Source organism: Colletotrichum navitas, assembly GCF_030913465.1.
Source record: "Colletotrichum navitas strain CBS 125086 chromosome Unknown LY79scaffold_37, whole genome shotgun sequence".
NCBI lineage: Eukaryota > Fungi > Ascomycota > Sordariomycetes > Glomerellales > Glomerellaceae > Colletotrichum > Colletotrichum navitas.
In genome coordinates this window covers 232,523-247,512 of record NW_026850583.1, presented here as the reverse complement: position 1 = coordinate 247,512, position 14,990 = coordinate 232,523, and the positions used below count along the sequence as shown (strand labels likewise).

At 55.8% G+C, this 14,990-nt stretch overlaps 5 protein-coding genes across 5 annotated transcripts; 1 reads left to right on the top strand and 4 right to left on the bottom strand.

The window, feature by feature from the left end:
- Nucleotides 1–15: 15 nt before the first annotated feature.
- On the bottom strand, nt 16–430 carry LY79DRAFT_590977 (uncharacterized protein; the record flags this gene model as incomplete). Its single annotated transcript, XM_060561217.1, has 2 exons — nt 16–70; nt 168–430. The coding sequence occupies 2 exons, from the start codon at nt 428–430 to the stop codon at nt 16–18; spliced, it is 318 nt and encodes a 105-aa protein (XP_060413232.1).
- A 722-nt stretch (nt 431–1,152) lies between these two features.
- LY79DRAFT_556704 (O-methyltransferase) lies at nt 1,153–3,024 on the bottom strand. The gene is made up of 3 exons (XM_060558040.1): nt 2,409–3,024; nt 1,955–2,132; nt 1,153–1,825 (listed from the first exon to the last, which is right to left on the bottom strand). The coding sequence occupies exons 1-3, from the start codon at nt 2,620–2,622 to the stop codon at nt 1,462–1,464; spliced, it is 756 nt and encodes a 251-aa protein (XP_060413231.1). The 5' UTR covers nt 2,623–3,024; the 3' UTR covers nt 1,153–1,461.
- Nucleotides 3,025–4,527: 1,503 nt separating this feature from the next.
- Nucleotides 4,528–4,972, bottom strand: LY79DRAFT_556702 (uncharacterized protein). The gene has a single exon (XM_060558039.1). It carries the CDS (start codon nt 4,917–4,919, stop codon nt 4,584–4,586), a length of 336 nt encoding a protein of 111 aa, XP_060413230.1. The 5' UTR covers nt 4,920–4,972; the 3' UTR covers nt 4,528–4,583.
- Nucleotides 4,973–6,781: 1,809 nt separating this feature from the next.
- On the bottom strand, nt 6,782–7,473 carry LY79DRAFT_670497 (ORMDL family protein; the record flags this gene model as incomplete). Its single annotated transcript, XM_060563786.1, has 3 exons — nt 6,782–6,823; nt 6,877–7,235; nt 7,338–7,473. The coding sequence occupies 3 exons, from the start codon at nt 7,471–7,473 to the stop codon at nt 6,782–6,784; spliced, it is 537 nt and encodes a 178-aa protein (XP_060413229.1).
- A 3,543-nt stretch (nt 7,474–11,016) lies between these two features.
- On the top strand, nt 11,017–13,353 carry LY79DRAFT_517266 (uncharacterized protein; the record flags this gene model as incomplete). Its single annotated transcript, XM_060554909.1, has 1 exon — nt 11,017–13,353. One exon carries the CDS (start codon nt 11,017–11,019, stop codon nt 13,351–13,353), a length of 2,337 nt encoding a protein of 778 aa, XP_060413228.1.
- Nucleotides 13,354–14,990: the final 1,637 nt, after the last annotated feature.

Genomic DNA, 14,990 nt, shown 5'->3' with positions numbered 1-14,990 from the left:
CACGCAGACGTCGAATCAACGATGCCACTCGGTGCCACTGGTCGGTCTGGGGCCCTGCGCGGAGGCAGACCTGCGCCGAGCGTCCCTCGTCCCGCGCCCGCTGTCAAGGGAACTTAGAGTCTTACCATCAGGGTGTTAGGGATGATCCGATCCGCCCGGGGCCTGACAGTAGCAGCTCACGCAGGAGGGCCACCGCGGTATGGCTGTCGTTGTCGGTACCGGTGACGAGGACATGCTGCTGCTGTCGCCGCTCCTGGGCCTGGCGCCGCTGGCAGACGAGGCAACGGCCCCATTTGCGGAACACGCCGGAGCACTCGACGTCCGGGCAGGCGCCCGCGCCGCGGAAGCTGCCACGGGGACACTGCCAGCGGATGTGCCGGCCCTCCCAGCAGCCGCAGTTGATGTAGTATATGTGTTCTGCGAGGCACATCGATGGGCGCGCGGGGGAGGGGGGGACCGGGGCCTTACCTTGGTCCTTGGGCGATTATAGAAATAGGGGGCTTGATGGTCGATGTATGGTTCCGCTGACAGAAGGCAGCATTGGGAGGTTTGTTGTTTGAGAGATGGAATAACTGGCTTTTTTTGGAGGGTCGTTACGTGCCGATATATTTCTTACACAAATTCAGGAACCTGCTGGTGATGTAGAATAGGCTGTATGGGAGTTCCGAAGAACTAATCCTTTGTACAATAGTGCCCCCTTTGTCGAGTAACAATGTCGCTGTGCTGTGTTGGCCGCAGAAGAACGGGAGAGCAGTACAAGTGTTCCGAGACAAGGGCGCCAAAGGCATTTAGGTAGAACAATTCGAAGGAAGGATTCATTGTGCTATGGAGCTCGTTCGTGGGATTCCAGGTGGTTTATGACGTTGAAGATTAACCCACAGTGATGTAGTTTCAGCCATCGTGATGCTGGGTTGGGGGAGCTGTGAGGCTGTTGACCATTGTACTCGTATAACAACGGTCTTATAGGACGGTGCTCTCGGTCAACGTGGTTTCATTCTGGGCGGTCCAGAGGTTCTTGTTTGTGAACTAACGACTTGTGGCCGAGGGGGGGGGCTTTCGTGAACACCTGTACATCTGTCCTTAGCCGGTTGGTTTGTTGGGGAGGCCGAGCTGTCCTCGTCTAGGAAGAGAAGACCGAGAGTGTTGTACCGACCGGCGTTGATGTTGTTCAAAGGTCTTGACGGTTACCTGATCAAAAATCATGTTCTGAGCCACGCGTGAAACTCGCCTTTGGTTGAATTCGGCTATATATTCCTCTCTCGAGGTGTTCTTCAGAGCGTCTGCAATCACGTACTAGTTCGCCACTCATGGTCTATGAAGAAGAATCTAGACAACATCAATGCGCCCTCTTTTCTCGCCCGTTTTCCCGCATGTGTTGCCTCTACACTCAACGCAGCCTTTTCACGCCTCTAGTCTAACCTCGCACGCCGACTGGAATCCCCTCAGCCCGGCTCCTACTCCTTAATCCACCAACCGCGCGAGGTGCACGCCGTCGTACAGCGGCATCAGCCACGAGTCCAGCCGCGGCTCGTCGTGCACGGCGGCGTTGAACTCGCGCAGCTTGTCGACGTCCTCGGAGCGCGCGTAGGCCGCGCGGTAGGCCTTCTCCCCGACGGCCCACGGGTTTCCGTCCGAGTCGTCGGCGACGATGCCGCGGCGCAGGACGTTGTCCGCGACGATGAGGCCGCCGGGCCGCAGGAGGCGGCCCTTCCCGCCCGACGCGGGCGAGGCGGCGAGGATGGTAGAGAGGTAGGCCGGGTAGCCAGACTTCTGCGCATCGATAAAGATCAGGTCGTACGGCTCCGAGGGGCTCAGAGCCGGCAGGCTGGGGTTTCCCGCGTTAGTGAGCTCTCCGGGACGTGCATCGCTTTCTCATTTGTGCTTTTCGTCTTGTCTAGCCGGAGCAGCAGTGGAAAGGAGGGAATGAGACAGGGGGGGTAACGAGGAAACCTACGTCTCGAGCGCGTCGCCGACGACGACGGACGCGTTCTTGATGCCGTTGGCGGCCCACGCGGCCTCGGCCTGCTTCGCGTAGTCGGCGTTGAACTCCAGCCCGGTGACTGTGCCGTCAGGCCCGACAGCGTGGGACCAGATCATGCCCGAGTAGCCAACGTAGACGCCGATTTCGAGGACTGTCGGGGTTGTGTCAGCATGGCAGAGGCTCGAGTGAGGTCGGATACGATAAAGGGAAAGACAGAGTGAGTCCCGGATCACTCGTATTTTCCAAGACTTTTCCAACAAGAATCCCCCTTCCCCCTAGACGTGCTATTGGGGGACAACTTCTCGATCCGCAAAGAAAGCGTGGGCAGGGGGGGAGAAATGCAGATCGACCCCGGCTCCTCGGACGGACGACTCGCAACCTAGCGCCAAGGGGAACAACTAGGACAGCTAGCTACGGCGGGACTCACTTCTCTTGGCCCCAATTAGCTTGGCCAGCCAGATGTGGTTCTGCGCCTGGAAGTTGCTGATCATAAGCATCGACGTCTCGGGCTGCGTGGTGTCGATGTGCTCATGGTAGGCGACGATGTGCGCGGGCAGGTCCGTCGAGTGGGACTCGGCGTAGGCCGTCACCTTCTGTGAGACGGACTCGTTAGGGTAAAGAACCGGGGCGGAGGACTTCATCTTGACGTGGCTATTGACAGTATTGGTGAGTGATTGTGGTTGCGTTGGGGTTGTGGTGAGGTTGCGGCTATGAGTGAGAAGATGATGGTTAAAGGGGACATACAAGTGGACGGGTTGAGTGAGGATGTAGGGACTCGGGGCTCTATATCGGCAGTTGGGTAAGAGGACAAGTGTAGCTATGACAAATATTAACAATGGGATGCTGAAATGTCGCGAGTCGTGAGTCTTGCTTTATAAATCCATCCAACGCGGCCCGGCATAATGACAAGTGCCATGTTACAGACCCGGCCGGAACATGGGTGAACGTTTACACCCCTCTTCCCATCGCCGCCCATCCCCCACGTGTGCCCCGCTCGGAGCAAGATGCCGGGGCTCTCTCCTCGTCGACCCCGCCATTCACGGCCGTTCGCCCACGCTATCCACAAAGGCACATAACTCCGCTGGAGCTCCAATGGAAATGCCCAATTCTTGCCCATGTTCCCTCCCGGCGTGCTGATAAACCCATCGGCGACTGACATCTTCGACCGAAGTATGGACAGCTCGGCTCGGCGATTAGGGATAAGCTACCTGGCCACATGGCGGGTGGGCATGCATCTATCTATGACGGGATCTGAGGCCAAAATCACAATATCCACCTTTCGTATCCCGAACTTTCGGCCATATGTAACTGCAGTTTTCAATTTGGCTCCTATCTGCCGGCACTGCGCGTACGCGGGAAGCTGACCTTGCAGCTCCGCCCGAGGCACTCGGCCTCGGATACCGAAGTTGAGACGGAACGCGTGTTCCGTGTCGCCGCCGCGGGTCATCGCTTTCACAGCAGCCGGCCTATCTGTTTCAGGAAAGAGGGCCGGCTCCGAGAGACCTTTCGTTCGGCGTCGTTCTCCGGATGACGGAGTATGTAGAAATGCATGGAAACCTCAATGATGAGACGTGGTCAATTCCTTCTACAATCTCCCTGGATTCAAAACCCAACATATCTTGCTGAGAGGAAACAAAATCAATATTTTCTTTATTAGAGAGCACCCCAAGTCTACGGAACATTCCAGCGACCAGGTGTAAGCGGGCGATGAGATACCTAAAAGAGCGAGAGAGAGAGAGAGAGACTATGAGAGAGGCAGGGGATAATCAAATCACTTGACGGACTTAGCTACCCTCTACCTCCCTTCTCTCTTCCAATGGCCTCAAATCATCCTCATACAGGAGCTTCCAATACAGTTTTCGTCGTCTCTCTCCTTCTATCCAATACGTCAGCCGGTTCATTAATCACACAAAGACTTGCTAGGCTTCATCTTTCCGAACAGCAGGATCCGAAGGTTGCATAAAGAAGATACCCGCCTCTTTAGTGAGCATCGCCTATTGCCTCTTTGATATCGTCTGCCCTTTGTCGTTCACGCGTTGAGGAGAAATTTTCATCTTCTACAAGCCTCCTCAAAAGAGCCTTTGGTGACGGAAGCGCCTAGAAGAAGGCAACGACGACGAGAAGAGCACTGGCGAGGGTCAAGGGTGCCTTGATGCTGTCGCCGGCCGCGGTGACAACGGTGGAAGGCTGGCTCGGAGTGGCCGGGGGCGGCTGAATCGGAGGCTTGGCGGGCGGCTGGGAAGGAGGTTGCGCAGGAGGCTGAGCGGGAGGCTGAGCGGGAGGTTGAGCGGAAGGTTGAGCGGGAGGCTGAACCGGAGGTTGAGCGGGAGGTTGAGCGGGAGGTTGAGCGGGAGGTTGAGCGGGAGGTTGAGCGGGAGGTTGAGCGGGAGGTTGAGCGGGAGGCTGAACCGGAGGTTGAGCGGGAGGCTGAACCGGAGGTTGAGCGGGAGGTTGAGCGGGAGGTTGAGCGGGAGGCTGAACCGGAGGTTGAGCGGGAGGTTGAGCGGGAGGTTGAGCGGGAGGTTGAGCGGGAGGTTGAACCGGAGGTTGGGCGGGAGGTTGAGCGGGAGGCTGAACCGGGGCAACGTGAGGACGACGGTGTTTAGCTACCGTGGTGTTGTAGGACGGCATAGCTGTAGGGGATACAGGAACAGCAAGCTGAGTAGAGACAGTGACTGGCTGGGAGGAGGCGGATACGACGACGACAATGGTAGAGGTCTTGCGAGTTCGGGTGGTGTTGTGGTAACGCGTAGAGGTGACGATCTTGTGCATGGTCGACTTCTTGGGGGTGATACAGGGGGTTGTGGTGGGCTTCTTGGTGGAAGACTTGCATGGGGTGGTCGTTGGCTTCATGGAAGTAGCGCACGGGGTAGTGGTAGGCTTCTTGGTGGAAGACTTGCACGGGGTAGTAGTGGGCTTCTTGGTGGAAGACTTGCATGGGGTGGTGGTGGGCTTCTTGGAAGTAGCACAAGGAGTAGTTGCTGGCTTCTTAGAAGTAGTGCACGGGGTAGTGGTAGGTTTCTTAGAAGTAGCGCAAGGAGTGGTTGTTGGCTTCTTAGAAGTAGTGCAAGGAGTAGTTGTAGGCTTCTTGGACGTAGTGCAAGGGGTTGTTGTGGGCTTCTTAGAAGTAGTGCAAGGAGTAGTTGTAGGCTTCTTAGAAGTAGTACAAGGAGTAGTCGTTGGCTTCTTAGAAGTAGCACAGGGAGTAGTTGTTGGCTTCTTGGAAGTAGCGCAGGGAGTAGTTGTTGGCTTCTTGGACGTAGTGCAAGGGGTTGTTGTGGGCTTCTTAGAAGTAGTGCAAGGAGTGGTCGTTGGCTTCTTGGAAGTAGCACAAGGAGTGGTTGTTGGCTTCTTAGAAGTAGCGCTACCAGTCGTGGTGGTCTTCTTGGACATGGAAGTCGTGGTGGTCTTCTTGGACGTGGAAGTCGTACTCACGGCAATAGTCGTGCCAGGCTGCGTCACAGTAACAACCCTGTTTGACGTACCCAGAGGCGTACCAGACGGCGTGACGATGACCTGGGATGTCTGCGGCTGGGCCGAGGTCCCCGAGACCGCGACGACGTCCTCGGGCGCGGGAAAGTCATGACTGGGCATCGCCGGGTCCGGGAGAGCGTCGGAGAAGGTCTGACTTTGGGCCAGAGCGTCGTTGAAGAGCACGGCGAGCGCCGCCACGGAGGCGATGGTTACCTTCATTGCGTAGGTGGGTTGGCGCGTGGGCGAACGATTGGGGAAAAGGAGGCTGTCGAAAACGATTGACTGGATGAGTGAAAGGTTCGCGCCTTCCCTACACAATGACTGTGAGCGAGTGACTGATGAATGGGATGAGATGGCAAAGATGTCTAGGGTTTGCTTTCTCGTCCATTGTACTTATACCCATCTTGCCGGGGTGGTTATCTTGACGATCGTGTACCCTTGATGGCCTGGCTGTCCAGCTTCTCGATGGGTTCCCATTCTGCATGGCTTGTTGAGCATCGTATCCGTCATAGTTCGGAGAAAAGAAAATCGAGAATTGGACGTCTAGACTCAACCCGGGTTCAGAACGAGCAGAACGAGAACCACAGGGGTGCCGAAGCAGCAAAGCTTATGCAGAAAGCTCCTGATTCCTCAGCCACCCCGGCGACAAACTCCACCAAGATTGATGGCTGCAGGCCAAGGTTTGCAAGCCAGCAGGAGCCTCTGATAATGACCACCTCGGGCCGTATGAAGTCGAGACAGCCAGGTTCCAATACTCTGGGGGCAACGAGATGCCATCGGCCGGATCCGGACTTGTGTTGGCGTACGCAACGCCAAAGCTCTTCACGTGGCGATCGATGCTACCCATGCTCACTGGACGGATGAGAAAACAAATCTTTGACTCCGTGCTTTGAAATTGATGAAAACGCTCGAGTACATATTGTGGCGGGACCTCTATCCGACGTCTTCCACCGTTGGTTGCCCGCCACTCGCTTTTTGAACTCGGTGAAATGACTCTGCAGTGCCAATGTACCGTCGGCCAAAAGATTTTCGACATCTGATGATGATTTTCTTGGCCCCGGCGGGGCACGTCCGGCTATTCCGACTCGAAGACGGAAGCATTGCGATTGGGATACCTTGGCGGATCTCTCGACGCAGTCGAATTGTCTTGTGCCTGTTGCCTCCAAGCTCCTTATCATCCCCCTTTCACACCTGCGTAACCTGCAACGCTCAACTTTGTGTACTCCGTGTCGGACCATGCTCGCTATGTATGCCTTCTTTCGACTCCATACTTTTAAATCTCGACAAATCCATAACCTAGCCCCGAACGCCTTGTCGTCATGCAGCTCAATATTCGGAATCGGAAAGGCCGAATCGCATCCGGTGGCTCTGCGTATATTATCAGCTCTTGCACATAATAAAACAGCAGGGGGTCAACATACAAAAGGCAGCTTGGGAATGACAACTGCTAGCACGGCCAGAAAGTTGATGATGAAGTAGGCCAGGTCGTAGTGGGTGTAATGTGTGCTGAGGAGAAACAACACGATCGGCACACTCAGCAAAAACTTCTTGGCCGGAGTGTATTGCGCCCCATCATCAATCTGCTCCCACATGTTCAGGTTGTCGAAGGCGCCGCCATTGAATTCGAATGGCACGCCGCGGACGTAATGGAACATAATGTAGGAACCAAACATGTACGAGATGTTCGTCAGAGTCCAGGATGTCTCCTGCGACACGCCCGGCATGACGTCGTAGAATATCTTTAGGCAGAGGATGAGGACGAAATGAATCGTCCAGGCGCCTGATGATAGTGGCTGTCAGCGACGGCTGTCTCTTTCGCCAACTGGGTGCAGCGAACTGGCACGCGACAGGAAAGGGGGAAGCTCTTTGGCGCGGGGCTCACCTTTGGCATTGACCCAGTTCGCATTGAGATTAGGTACCACGGCTTGGTCGCTTATCTGCTCGAGAGTCTCTTGCGGCTCGTAATGGACCTGAAGGATGCTGCTAGATCTCCTTCTACGGGCACCAGGTTCCGCCATGTCTCTGTACGATCCGCTGCCACTTCGCGGAGGATTGGTGGCCGCGTCGTACGAGACGGTGCGAGAGAGAAGGATTGGGGAAGACAGTTTGGCGGTGTTGAAGGGGACGTTGGGGGTGGGCAAGCTTTGTGGGTGGATTTGAAGAAGGGGAGAATTCTGCAGGCTCTCGGGATCGTCGTCGGTGTCCTCGTGATGCTGGGGTTCGGCTGAGCGATGGATTGGCAGCCCCCTTGATGATGTCACGGGAGAATGCGAGCAGTTCGCGTCGATGTGGGCGTTAGAATAGCTGATGCTAGCACAGAAGTGCAGTTGAATTGGTGGGAGCGAGAGTAAAGAAATTGGGCGTCGTCAAGACGGTCGAAGAGAAGCAAGGGCGAAGTTTTTTTTAGGCTGTGAATGTTGGGGATGCCGTTGTCGTAATGATCTACTTGGCAATGGGATGAAGGGGCATTTCCCACTAGATATTCATGGAGGAACCGAGGTGGACAGGAGTCCCGAGCAGAACCAGCAGCAGTCGGGGCGGCAGGAAACAGTGGACGACGGGGGGTCGCAGGTGGGAGGAGACAGAATGACTGGGGCCCATGTCCGAACAAGGCCATCCGGTACAGTGAACATTCTCCACTCTTCCATATACAGTCACGTAGTGTTGCCCCCCAGCCAAGACACGACACGACAAGATTGGGACCCGAGCCGACAGCTGTGAATGGCACCCGTTTTCCTCCACCTTGGTAGCATTGACAGCCAGTGCCAGTGCCAATGCCACATTTTGATGCCGACGTGGAAACCCCCCCCCGGTTAGGGTCGTTCAGGTTCAGGGAACCACCTCAATTTGAGAAGAGGACCGAAGGGAAGGATACAGTACGCCCGGGCACTGGCAGGACCCCGAGTGCACACATGAGACCCGGATCCAGACCTTACACCTTGAAAGAGGCCAGCCAGCAGAACGATCCAAAGACTGGACGGACGGGAGCCAGGAGAGGGGACAAACACGCTCGAGTAAGGATACCGAACATAGAACAGAGAAGAGAAGGGAGCGGGAAGCAGGGCCAGGGCGGGTGATGAACAGGGCATATGCGTCGAGGGAAGCTGGGAAGGTACCTGCGGCTTTTTTCCATTGCCCTGTCTGCAGCACTACCTTATCTTGCTCCTCGCCCAGGAAACCTTCCACACACACATGCGACGCCCAGCCGGTTCACACACCCGATAATCTTACATCCCTTCAATGTGAGAAGCTCCTTACCATCGGAAAAGGAAATATGGCACTTCCATTGTTGCATACCCGTACAGATCTCTAGATTCTGCTATGCAATGTCCTCACACCGTTTGCACATACAGCACGCACCCCGCCCAGTAACGCACACATACACACCCAGCACACAGAACGAATAGCCTCTGCCACGCCGGCAGCACGGGCGGGGACCGCGTTCCACGGGAAGGGCACTGATGGCAGACGAATGCACAGCCAGCCGGCCAGATGTACGGACCCGACGCGTCACCGTCCCGCTGCACAGATATCCGTACTGTAAGCTACCCTGCGTCTGTTTCCTGGCCAATTGTGCTGGCAGGAGGACGGAGCAGCTTGCGGTGTATCTGTAGGTGCGCAGTCGCATCTGCTAGCGAGCTGGAGAGGAAGGGACACCCTGGTCGGCCTATTCTGGGATGATGCCCCTATCTTCCACATCCAGTGAGGAAGAGGTGACGGTGGTTTGGGGGGGAGAGGAAAAGAGCAGACTGGCCAGTGCTGGACGCACAGTCACACGTATCCGGCCACAATCATCCGGCGGATCGGTCCTATCACGCGCCGTTTCAATACGGGGCATTGGAATGGCGTACAATGGTCAGCCTAGCTCTGAGGTTGAGTAGAATTCCATGATAAGTAATACATCAGGCCTTCTCGACATCATGTCGTGAATCACATCACATGCGGTTTCCTGGCGTCTGACCGTTCTGCCTCAGCAAGACACCGAACAGGACGATGTCGGGTGGAATGGCGCACCAAATTACCGTGTACAGTATCTAGTGTCTTTCCAATCTGAAAGTCATTGCTTCTACCCTAGGCATCGTACTCCGTACGCTCCCCAAGACATACGGTCTTGCCCTTCTTACCACCATTCCGTTTCCTCAACTTGACGGAAGTACATAGTACATAGGTTCTACTGTACGTATCTGAGCTAAATCCGTCCCCCTTGTCTCTCCACTAAGAGGGCTGTGCGATAACTTATTGATTAGAGTGGCTCGCTGCGTTGTGTGGGATGACGAGAACCTAGAACATCTCACTGAGGGATGATGGGTTGCATCACGGACGAATACTAAGGTCGCTGTCTATTCCCATTCTTTCCCAGCCCCGTCGCGCTCGACTGGTACCAAGCAGTTGTGATTCGGCGATTCCAATCCGCAAGTAGGTATACAACCACTACTAGGTCATGGTATGTCACGTCTAGGGTTTTCTCTAAAGAAAAGAAAAACGCGAGATCCAACATGCAACTCACTTCGAAAGCAGCAGTTTTGTTTGTAAGACCACGTTGTGCCTGTCAAAGCTGTCGCAAACTTTCCCCAGCTCTCCTCCTCCCCCTCGGCTTCAGCCCTGAAATACCGTTCACTTATCCGTACTCGTCTGCTACAGGACACTTGGTCCAAGTAGTAGGTGCAAAAAGATCTACTACGTATGTAGCCTCATCTCCGGGCTGACCGGGGTGTTGATTCTATTCTGCGTGTTGCATGTTGGTGATTTTGTAATTAGATCGTTCCCTATAGAAATATTTTCACTCTCGCTTGCCCTCGCAAATCGCTACGGCCCACGGACCCGACACCGCCTCAGGTGGGCTCCGGCCTGTAATTAGTGAAGGTTCCAGAGCAATTGGGGCTGGCCTGTCTTACCGAAATGCACCATTGGCGCTGTGACGAGTGGAGAAGGTGCGCGACTCTAGAAAACCGAACCTGCCAGGCGCCATAGGCGGCCTGCTGCTGCCAGCTGCAACCACGTGGTGACTGGTCTCCGAACTTTACCCAACGGTCACGTCGACGAAACACAACGGCTAATCTTCGGCCGCCAGCGCGCTGCTTTGTGACGTCTGTACTACCAAGCGGATACCCTGCATACAATTTTTTGAGGGAGAACGAAGCCTTTGGATGAAGCCCGATGACCTTGGGCCCGCGATATTTACAGTGCCAACATTCCTTTCGCAAGTACTCTCCTGTTCAAGTCAAGGTTTCTATGCCGCTGGAAACTTTGCATCAGGTTACGCCTTTCGACGCGTTTGAGTAGTATCATCATCCACCGGCTCACAGCCTGCTTTCTTTACGTTCACTCACACAGGAATCTGGGTTTGTGATATCAGATATCCAACCTGGACATCAACATAGTCGAGAAGACATTACTCTAACTTCCAACAAGACTTCGAGCTCCGTCGGGTGTCTCAAAGCATCCCACCAACCAATTGAAGCTGCCACCACTGAGTCGTCTAGAAAGCCCCTTCATCCTCATCGCACCTTATCCACTAGTCATCAAGTCTTCTTACAGCTTGGTCTCGAACCTTGTGCGTTATGGACGCATCAGAATCGGCGGAAGCTGCATCACTTTTATCTGGCAGAGAGGACGATACTCAGCAGGCATCAAAGAAACGACCGCTGGAGGACGTCGACATACAGAGCAGTGGATCACCACAGTCTCACCAGGCCGAATCCCCGGAGCCTGAAGCCAAGAGGGCGAAGACAGAAGCCCTCGACAAACAGTGCGCACAGAACGACACAAAAAGCTCGGAGAGCGCTGAGGAAGGCGAGCTAGAAGAGGACGGAGAGGTCAAATCGTCCGAATCCGAATCCGAATCCCAGGAGATGGCCGGCTCACAGAGTGACCGAAGTCGCGCATCACGCGCCCGCTCCAAAGCCTCGGCTGCAAGCGAAGAGTCGGATGCTGGCGTCAGACGGACGACACGTTCTATGTCGGCGGCCGCAAATGGCCCTGCCCATACTGGATGGAACCAAGGCATAACGTCCCAGATTCGGACCTCGTTGGGCGGGTCGAAGGCCAAGGTAGCACTGGCGCCAGCCAAGGAGGCGGCGATATCAGAGGAGGCAACATCTGAGCCTGTGCCTGCCGCCGCCGAATCTGAGCAGATCCAACCAGCCAAAAAGGAGGGCAAACTCACACGAAAGGAGCAACAACAACAACAACAACAACAACGGGCTGAAGCTGCCGCTTTAAAAAAGCAAAAGGCCCAAGAACAGCAGAAAAACACCTTCGTCTACGCACCTGGCCTCACTTTCTTGCAACCCAACAAGAAGACGATTCTGCAGCCCAAGGGTAACAATCTGGGCAAGACCGTCTGGAAGTCCAAGTTCAAGAGCTGGTGCCAATCCTTCGTCAGTCGGAACACTGAGCAAAGCAGCCTTATTACTGCCGACATCGTCGTGGCTGCTCTTCAGGACTATATTGCGACGCGCGCGCATTGGTCCAAAAGGAAGCACACCACGGCCGCGACCGCTGAGGCTCGCACGCCCGAGATGAAAAACGAAATTGCAGTCTACCTGGCGACGATCCTCAAGGACGACAGCCTTTTGCCTGGCTCCGAAGAGTCGCCTATGGTCATCGATGACAACGACGACGAAGCCGACAACAGTGTTCAAGAGATCTCACGTCCTGCTGGCGATATCGCATCAGCTGCGCCGGAAACGCAAGGCGAACAAGACTCGACCGCTGAAGATCCGGACCAGTCTTACAAGGACGACACAGGTGCCTCGATGGAAGTCGAGCAGACGGAGCCGGGACCACCCGTCATGACGGAGGAGGAGGATTTGGCGCAGCAGCGCAAGTACTTCCCAGGCCTGCCAGAATCTGTTGAGATTTGCGTCTACTGCGCATCCGTCGGCCACAACTCGGCCGCTTGTTCCAAGACGGCCTGCAAATTCTGCCAACAACCCAACCATTTCTCCTGGAACTGCCCGACGCGCGAGAGGTGTACTAAGTGCCGCCAATTGGGCCACGGCAAGGCGCAGTGCACCGAGAAGCTCGTCCACCTCGACGAAGAGGGCATGGAGTGTGCCATGTGCAGCGCACAGGACCACCTTGAAGACGAGTGCGAGGCCCTTTGGCGGTCTTACAAGCCCCAGAACGGGGTGATCAAGAAGGTCAAGGTCTTCCCTGCATTCTGCGCCTCTTGTGGCGCCGAGGGCCACTACTCTTCCGACTGCGCGCTCCGTGGCGACAGGCCTCGCAACCACACGTGGTCACTCAAGAACCGAAGCCTTTACGTTGACAAGAACGCATTGGAAGGACCGATCAGTAACTTTGCTAGTCAGCCCCAGAACCCCAAGTTCCCCCTCCAAATCAAGGGTTCTGCAGCCAAGCGCAACCACATCTTCTACCCCGATAGCGACGGATCGGAAGAGGGGGAGTTCATCGGTCAGAAGGTGAAGCCGCGCGCACCGCTAGGTAACATTCAGCTGTCTACCAACCTCCAGATCAACACGGGCAACTTTGGAGCGCCGCCGCAGACGCAGCAGAACGGGCGCGGCCAGCAGCGTGGTGGGTGGTCGACGCAGCCTCCTTTACCTCCTGGACCTCCGCCTCCTGGCCCGCCACCCGGCTCGTACTCGCGAATGTCAAGGAGCTTCAATAACCAGTCGCGCCCACCCCCTCCGAACGGTGGTGGTGTTCGCGGCGGCGGGTTACCCCCAAAACCCCCAGCGCCGCAGTCGCAACAGCACGGCTACCATAACGTGGGCCCACCGTCTAGACCGAATCCGCCAAAGAAGCAGAGAAACCAGTCCGGTAGCTCCCATGCGGGATCCTCGCAGCAGCAGCAGCAGCAGCAGCAGAATGGTGGAGGTACAGCACCCCGCCGCAGGGGCAAGGCCAGACGTGGTGGGAAGCAGGGATGACCGTGACGAATGATTGGTTGGCGTGCAGCGACGACAACACCGGCGCACGTCTTACGCTGCGCGGGCGACGGGGCAGGTGGCAGCTGGTGGGAAGGCACGGGAGGGAATGCGACGGTTTTAGGGTCGAGGTCAACGTGTGTGACGACTGTACGAGTTTGAGACAGATTGCGTGCGAAGTCGGAAAGGAAGACGGGGCGCGATGACGGACGCGCGACGACAGCCTTGCCTCTTCGGTTGGATGAACAACATGGACGAACTGGGCGTGAGAGACTAGCTCTACATTTTGCATTGGAGGTGGTTTTTTGCGTCGACCAATCGCCGCGCATGCGCAAGGCGACGTGGACCACGCACACACACACACACACATACACACACACAAACCACCCCTTTTTGGTGGATCAGATCATGACCAGAGCAGAGCAGACGGCCCAGAAAGGGAACGGGACAAGCCTAGACTCTGGCAGCAGTTTTGATACCCCGGTTTCTCGTGTAGAATACAATGGGCACACTATTATTATTTCTATCATCATTTTCTAACATGTCGCGAAGAAACCAACGGCTTCGAGAGAGGACAGAATCCCTTTCGCCTGTGGCAACAGGGGGTGGACTTCTCGGCTGGCTGGTCTAGACAAGGACCACGTTCATGATTTGACTCACTGCCACGACGTCAACTAGCCAGGTCTCCATCAAGAAGAGCTGAATCATTGACGGTGAAGAGCACCCTGGCAATCTCATTTCCGTCAGAGTTTTCTTCCCAAAAGTTCACGGTTAGCGGGTTGAGCGTCCCCGGGCCGAAGGGTATAGCGAAGGTAGATATCATGGGCGTGTAAGAGGGCCTACTAAGTATTTCAACGGGCGCTTAGACTAGTTCGCGCGCGTGTGTGTGTGTTAGTCATAACCTTACCAGGGGAGGGGGGGGGTTCACGGCCACATTGAACCTTTTTTTGTGTGATTTGGCCTGCTTTTTCGCAACCGAAGGATGGGAAAATGGGTATTTGTGTGGACGGGACGAGGGTTTGGTCGATTTGGCGATGTGTCGGTGTGTGAATTTGCATGGGCGGTGTTGAAGTTGGGTTGTTATGATCCATGTCCCGGGGACCCAGCCGGGCGGGCTAGCGGGGAGAGTATTTGCAAGGGGTGAATAAAAACTAAAAAAAATAGAACGACGAGATGTGGGCGGCCGTGGTTCACGACCCTTGGTTGACGCAGCGGTTTGGTGGAGTTTAGGCCGAGTGACCGGGGGGGGTGGAAGAAACGTGGGTTGTGGGTTTTGTTTGGCGGTTTACCTTGTCTTTGGGTTTTTGGGTCTCTGGACCTCGAGACCGAGGGATGACGATGATGGGCCCGTGGGAAAGGGTTGCGGGATATGTGTTTCGTCGGGGTGGCTTGGTCGATGTGATGGCGAAGCAGGGGGACAGACCGACGACGTGGCCCCCATGGGCCCGTTTCTTCCCTTTACCGCTTCAACACCCCGGTCGACGATGTTTTCTGGAGGAGACTCGGGGGATCTCGAGGTTTTGCGAGGTAAGAGAAGCCTGCCGTCGGTAGGACGTGGTATGCCGTCCACCTTGGGGGTTTGACAGCATGGACGGTGACGGGAGGAGACTTGCAGCTGTGATTGTGGACACTGCGACGAT